The 6,359-nt window shown below is 36.3% G+C and overlaps 4 protein-coding genes across 4 annotated transcripts; 2 read left to right on the top strand and 2 right to left on the bottom strand.

Moving 5' to 3' along the window:
• Positions 1-1,999: 1,999 nt before the first annotated feature.
• On the bottom strand, positions 2,000-2,394 carry Tsp_11707 (conserved hypothetical protein). The gene is made up of 2 exons (XM_003372671.1): positions 2,314-2,394; positions 2,000-2,083 (listed from the first exon to the last, which is right to left on the bottom strand). Exons 1-2 carry the CDS (start codon positions 2,392-2,394, stop codon positions 2,000-2,002), a joined length of 165 nt encoding a protein of 54 aa, XP_003372719.1.
• A 554-nt stretch (positions 2,395-2,948) lies between these two features.
• Positions 2,949-3,420, top strand: Tsp_11706 (hypothetical protein). The gene is made up of 2 exons (XM_003372670.1): positions 2,949-3,048; positions 3,179-3,420. The coding sequence occupies exons 1-2, from the start codon at positions 2,949-2,951 to the stop codon at positions 3,418-3,420; spliced, it is 342 nt and encodes a 113-aa protein (XP_003372718.1).
• Positions 3,421-4,322: 902 nt separating this feature from the next.
• On the top strand, positions 4,323-4,453 carry Tsp_11705 (transcription factor AP-2 alpha). Its single transcript, XM_003372669.1, has 2 exons — positions 4,323-4,371; positions 4,404-4,453. The coding sequence occupies exons 1-2, from the start codon at positions 4,323-4,325 to the stop codon at positions 4,451-4,453; spliced, it is 99 nt and encodes a 32-aa protein (XP_003372717.1).
• A 512-nt stretch (positions 4,454-4,965) lies between these two features.
• Tsp_11704 (Tau-tubulin kinase 1) lies at positions 4,966-6,113 on the bottom strand. Its single transcript, XM_003372668.1, is given in 4 exon segments — positions 4,966-5,402; positions 5,454-5,654; positions 5,671-5,788; positions 5,919-6,113. The coding sequence occupies 4 exon segments, from the start codon at positions 6,111-6,113 to the stop codon at positions 4,966-4,968; spliced, it is 951 nt and encodes a 316-aa protein (XP_003372716.1).
• Positions 6,114-6,359: the final 246 nt, after the last annotated feature.

Below are 6,359 nucleotides of genomic sequence, written 5' to 3'. Positions count from 1 at the left end.
CCGTAATGTTATCACCCAAACGGGATGTATGCTGCAAATAATTCATCTCTAAACTAGTGTCTGATGATTCTTTAACTCCACTTATTTTTTTTGTTATATTCACATTTAAAAGATCATTTATTTCTTTATTGATGTCACATTTAATTTTCATTTATATATTTAATTCTTTATCGAAATAAATAATAATAATTGTTTTTTTGTGTTTTACTGAAATAAAATTATAAAAATTATAGCAATATACTCTCAGGATACCATTGCCCGTCACCTCCACTCTGTTGAAAAAGTGCAAGTGATTCAAAAAAATAACACGATGAATGATGAGCGTATAGTGCGGCAAATGTACATCACGTATGAAGGTAATAGCATCACAGAAAGAATCTGAGCAACCGGATGGTTTGCTTGTCCAACAGAAAAATGCATGCCTACGGGACATTCATCGTGCATTTACTTCAGGAAGGAGCTCGGTTGGATAGTTCTACCGAACCTACCGTATTCGCCTCCTGATACAGCACTGACAGATTATTATCTTTTCTGGTCGCTGTCCAGCGTTGTACATTGCGTTTCATTTAACAACGATGTTTAGCTACAAACGTTGTTCATTGAATTCTTCGAGTCAAGACTTTGTGATTTCTATCATCAAATCATTGATTAGCTAGCGGAACAATGGCCCGATTTGGTGAACAATGATGAGAATATAATTCTTGATTGATTTTTTAACATTTTAAATGAAAAATAAACGTTGATTGCTTTAATTACATAGTATATTATCACCAGGTATCAGATGCTCTCGCAGAGTGGTTAGCTGAAGTGCCAGCTGTACCCTGGCCCTGGAGGACCCGCCCTCGCTGGAACAGCCTATCCTGCAAAGAATCCAGCCCACTGCACCGCGGCAACGGAACAAGCCGGAAACGATGACAGAGGCATTGCAATTTATGTGACCCTTCCATATTTAAATTCCATACATTTCATTAACAGTTCAATGTTCACTGTTTCAAATTGTAGTTCCAATGCAAATATCTGTTCTTATAATTTTATTGTATGGTTTAAATTCCAAGTGGACTCAATATAAATTTGCAAATGATTTTGAATGGCTAGACAGGCGATCGCGGGCCTTCACCACGGTTCGTCTCGGGTTGGCCTGATATTGCACTCCCTGCAGGATCGTCGTATGTTTCCCTTGGGGAAAATACAAAGAGAGGACAAAATAGCGGCTGTACAGTTCCAGACCAAATGGATGTGAATTAAAGCCACCTGAGTTGTAGCCGCCATTTGTAAAAGAGCGACAGCAGAATTGAAGCGGCGCCGCAGTCCAGCAAAAGAGATCACTCTCGCTTCCCCAGTGACCGTGTCACCTACGAAACGCAGTACAGTATATAAGTCTCTTGGCAAACTGATTACTGGTTGAATTCAAACTTGAGAACTTCAATGGTTTCTGCAATTCAATTGAAGAAAATGCAGGTGCATTTCAGTGTAAGTAGGTATAGTATACCACGTTTTTGGAAGTATTTTTTACGAAATGGTTTTACGTCAGAATCATTCATTGAGTGGTGAAGATGGAAATTTCTGTGCGATATCTATTATTTTGCTTGCTTTTGAGCTAGCGTTACTCTCAATTTTATTTGTTCAACCTAATTAAAAATTGCTGCATTGCTTGATTGTTTGTTTTGAATGCTGTGGAGTTTTGATTGCCTGCGCGCAACCTACCCTCGCACAAAACATGCCCCATACATAGAAAATTGTGACAGAACGTCGAATGATGGCGTAAGTTTCTTCGGTGCCTTTGACATCTATCATGATGGGGATTTACGCATTCATGAATAATTCCACAAGCTGCGGTTCTATGCAACAACCGGTTTGGGGAATAATTGGAATTTACATCAAGCGACCCCAGCGAAGCGAATAGGTATAAGCACATTTTAGTAATTTTAATAAAGGTTTCTCTCAAAAACTATAAATTTTATGAAATGAATCTAATATTTGTATTTTTTTGTATTGGAATTTAACGAATAGTAACTGTTATTTGTAAATTATTAAGAGAGTAACTTGCTTTGATGTCAGCTTGTAATATTTTGAATATTATGCACTAAAATATCATTTTACATTTTCTGCATCAACTCTACTGAATTCTGATAATCTGACAAAGTGCCTGCCGGTCGTTCTCAACTCAATTTTGAAATACAAGTTCGCTTGTCGCCCTGAGCTTGGACAGAGGTGGCTTGCGTTAAAGTAGCTGTCTTGGTTGTTTCTCATTACAGGCTGCTGTTTCGACGAACGGGATTGCCCTTCACTACAGTAAGGGTATTTCGTTCTAACTTTATAAGCTACTCCTTTCATTACATCAGCGCTCGATTTTTCGCTCTTTGAATTGTACTTATGTGTCACAAACGAAGCCATCTCTTTTATCGAATGACGAACTGGCGTACAGGATCACTGGAGCAGACTGAATGAATTCTTACGCCAGATAGCGATGCTGCTTCATCGATGGCGTAGCTGCTTGTCGTACATGGCTTGCCTCAACCATTTAACTACTTCAGCCGCTCGCTCATACTGTGTTCCTTCTTCACCGTTTTAACAGCTCATCCGTCTTGTACAACTTCGATGGAAAATTTCCATTCTGATTTCAGATTTCGTCAAATTTCAAGAAACGATCAGAAACTGTTCTATAAATCCAGTGATCAGCTCTATCTTAGCTGATTGTATTTTCACTGAAGCGTGGAATGTCGTCATGTAATGTGGATGACTAAGTTTACTGTAGACTATAGCAAGCGGAACAACCGAGAGAATGATTATTTAGTCGGGAGGAGACAGCCAGCCACCGTAAGATGATCACTGGAGGATCATTAAATACAGTATTTCAATCACTCAATACAGTTACATTTGTATCCACATTTCCAACAACCTTGAAATCAAAAATATTCCTTTAATAATTTGAAAGTACAATAAATAAAATGAATAATACCCATTGGAGACTAATGAGAAGCTCGGTAGCATTCGTGCAAGTGACGAGAAAACAAGCGCAACCTGTGTCACAACAATCAGAAAACAGTCGTTACTATACAACCATTTTCTATTTCCTCACGGCATAAACCCGTTATTGCTTTACCGGCAATCAATGACGTCATCTCTCGTTCATTTGAAACTAATACGTTGTCGATTGAATGTTTTTTCATTTTTATAGCGGTTGATCTTTGTTGGAGTGACAAAAGCGCTTACTGGGCTTCTCCACCAATCGAAGACACGAATGGATTAACTTGCAACATATCTTCACTTGATGTTTTCGCCGGAACCCATCCACTTGTGCATATAATTAGTGTAATTCACAGGATGAAAATGATCAGTAGACGACAAAAATTAAAATGCTCTCACAAACACACCCGTAAACACATACACATGAACAGCGCAACGCAACCACCGCACTGAACACAACGTCAAACGGCGACTGGGCTCCCTCGCCTGCCACGGCTAGTTTTATACTAGCGTGAGGGTTGTGTTGCTCCGCTTTTTGTCGAAAATTCGCCCGCGTAGCCTCTTTTCGCTCACGCCGACCGTGATTGGTAGGCACGGAATTTTCCAATTGATCGATGGAGTCTCTTTTTGCTCACGCCAGGCAATATTTATCTTGTATTGTATAACTGATGACTTTGATTCGAACTTTTTTCATATCTGATATGTTTTACATTTTTTATTTACCAAATTGAGCAGTGCTAGAATATATGACAAAATTTTGCGTGGAAAAATTCATCTTCACCTTCAACGCTGTTAGAGTTGGGCATGTGATGCTGCATGGTAATGGAGTAGTTCTATATATTTTTTGGTAATGAAATCCTTTTATCCATAAAAGTATATGTATCCAGATATGTAATATTATTGTAATAATTGCTCATAATTATATTACTTATAAGATTGTTATATTTATTAAATAATTAATTGATTCACAAAAATAGAATTCTGCGTATTTTATTTTCAAGGAAACGCTGCATGTATACATAAATGAATTCTGCGCAATGCAATCTGGGCACGAATAAATGGAATTATGCAACATTTTACGAGCTGTATTAATCTCTCTGTTGTTTTTTTATATACCTGATAAAAAATTCTAGTACGTCTTCTTTATAATCAACATTTCGAAAATATAAGTTTGAATCGCATTCACTGATTTTTAGCAAAACAACTGGCTTTTTAGGAAGAAGGAAATCTAGCGTTTTTAGTACATCATTCTGCACGACGATGATTGTCAAGTAGCTGTGTCATATTTAGTTGGTAAAGTTACTTTTGAAATTAATTTCTTATTAATTTTTACATTTCCAGTTAATATTATTGAAATGGAGTCGATTGCGATTTCCTCTGATACAAGATTTAGAGGTCAGTCAGGTGAGTATATTTTTATACATAGAATATTTCAGAATTTTTTTTCTTTTGTGTAACAGTTAACATTATTTTATTGTATGGATAAAGCATAATTACCAGCAGCTCTGGAGAACGGTGCACAAGAAATTATGCTACAATTTTGAAATCATCTTTTTATTATTTAATCTATTGCAAGATCGGTCTGAGATTAGATAGAAGCAGGTTTGTAAGATTTAACGAAGAATTGTCCCTCGAAGCTAGCGATGAATGTTATTTTAGAATAACATTGAACGATGTGAACAGTATAGTAATAAGTAATTGCTGGGAAATTTATAAAAACATTTTTCCAGTTAAAATATTCAGTTTTTTGTTAATTGCTCTATTGCTTCTGTTAAGCGAATGAAATGAATACAATTTTAAACGGGGAAAGAAAAGCATAAGGAAATTTTGAAAAATCAGAATGTACTGAAGGAACGTTATCATCACTATAAATAATATGTGATACATTGAAGTGGCATTATTGATTGAAAGAAGGTATGACATGAAGATAAATGTTCATAAATGAATACACTTTAATCATTACATAAAAAATGATGTAGCATGCAAATAATTTAAAAATTATAAATTGATTGAGTAGTTTATACCGTGATCTTGCTTCAGAATCATTTTCAGCTTTCCAATAAAGATTTCGTATTTTGGTTCTTCTTCATAATTCATTTTACTAACGGTTTCATATATTTCAGTAAATTCTTCAGGCAAATTCTTTAACCACGTTGTTGATCTGAAGTTCTTTCTTTTGATTTGTCCGCAAAGCTTCATATTATTTTTATTAGGTTTCCATGGTAGGAAACCCCCGTAGAATTCAACGACCATGTAAAACCACGATATCAGATCATCATGCCGGCCAAATTCCTTTTCATCAAAGGCATTCAGGGATGCGTATTCGGGTGTGCCATAAAAGAGTGGAGCCTTACGTGCTGGACGCAGTGAACCGTCTTTGAAACGGTACTGCCTCGCAATACCAAAATCGAGAAGGTAAATTTTATCAGCGCTTCCTGTAAATTCAACTGCAAAATTTTCAGGCTTTACATCTCTGTGGATAAAACCTGCTTCATGTACTTCTCTGATCACTTCAATGCATTGAATACTAATCTTGAGTGCATCCACAGGAGGCAGGTCTTTGCCACGAAAATAATTTTTGTAATCTTTCAAGTTTCTTCCAGTGAGATTCATAATAATGTAATTGACATTCTTGTCGCTTCCGCAAGCAATTAGCTGACAGATACGTGAGCTTTTGCCCTGAAGTGCTGACAAAATTTTAACTTCTGTCCGCATCACTTTTTTGCCGTCCTGTATTTGTTGTGCCGAATTTTAAATTGAATGAATGGCCGAATGTGAAATTTGTTTTGCCGTCCTGTATTTGTGTTTTTGCCATTTGAACCTGTAATTTAAAAAAAATGTTGGAAAAGGAACATTGGTCTAATACAAAATTCTTATTAAAATCACACATTTTGGTTAATTATTATATAATTTATGGATTCGTTATCAGCTAGAAATATATACTTTTTTACCTTTGCAGCGAAACGACTTTCTTCATTACCCACTTCTGAAACTTCGTATACGGTTCCGAAACCGCCCGCACCGAGACGCTGAAGTACCTGCCACTTGTTATCTATCACATCCGGAAAATGAAGATTATTACAAAGCATCGGCATGAGCCGCCACACAGCAAACAAAACAGCAATGAAATGACTGAATTTTCTCATGAGCTTTAAACGTAACTTGTATAAATTAAAAAATGGAGTGCAGGTTTTAAATTTAAAAGTTTCAGTAGCATGCTGTACATCCGTAAAATGGAATCATTATTTTTTAAAGGGATGGTGGATTGCGGGACAAATTTTCACGGTCTAATTTTACTGGTCGTTGAACTCGCTATTTCATTGGACCATCAATTCGTCGTCTTATTAGTTTTCCTTATCTAATTGCTCATTGATTCAAACTTTTCAGTTGTG

Source organism: Trichinella spiralis (genome assembly GCF_000181795.1).
Source record: "Trichinella spiralis strain ISS 195 chromosome Unknown Scfld8, whole genome shotgun sequence".
NCBI lineage: Eukaryota > Metazoa > Nematoda > Enoplea > Trichinellida > Trichinellidae > Trichinella > Trichinella spiralis.
Note: the sequence above shows the minus strand (reverse complement) of the source record. Positions and strands in the feature narration are given on the sequence as shown.

Coding starts and splice junctions, on each gene's coding strand:
- Tsp_11705 (XM_003372669.1), top strand. CDS start 4,323: ATGGAGTCGATTGCGATTTCCTCTGATACAAGATTTAGAGGTCAGTCA. Junction 4,372..4,403: donor AAGATTTAGAGGTCAGTCAG/GTGAGTATATTT, acceptor AGAATATTTCAG/AATTTTTTTTCTTTTGTGTA.
- Tsp_11704 (XM_003372668.1), bottom strand. CDS start 6,113: ATGAGAAAATTCAGTCATTTCATTGCTGTTTTGTTTGCTGTGTGGCGG. Junction 5,789..5,918: donor AAAGTCGTTTCGCTGCAAAG/GTAAAAAAGTAT, acceptor TTTAAATTACAG/GTTCAAATGGCAAAAACACA. Junction 5,403..5,453: donor CAGAGAAGTACATGAAGCAG/GTTTTATCCACA, acceptor TTGAATTTACAG/GAAGCGCTGATAAAATTTAC.
- Tsp_11706 (XM_003372670.1), top strand. CDS start 2,949: ATGAATAATACCCATTGGAGACTAATGAGAAGCTCGGTAGCATTCGTG. Junction 3,049..3,178: donor ACAACAATCAGAAAACAGTC/GTTACTATACAA, acceptor TCATTTTTATAG/CGGTTGATCTTTGTTGGAGT.
- Tsp_11707 (XM_003372671.1), bottom strand. CDS start 2,394: ATGGCTTCGTTTGTGACACATAAGTACAATTCAAAGAGCGAAAAATCG. Junction 2,084..2,313: donor TGAAAGGAGTAGCTTATAAA/GTTAGAACGAAA, acceptor ATGATATTTTAG/TGCATAATATTCAAAATATT.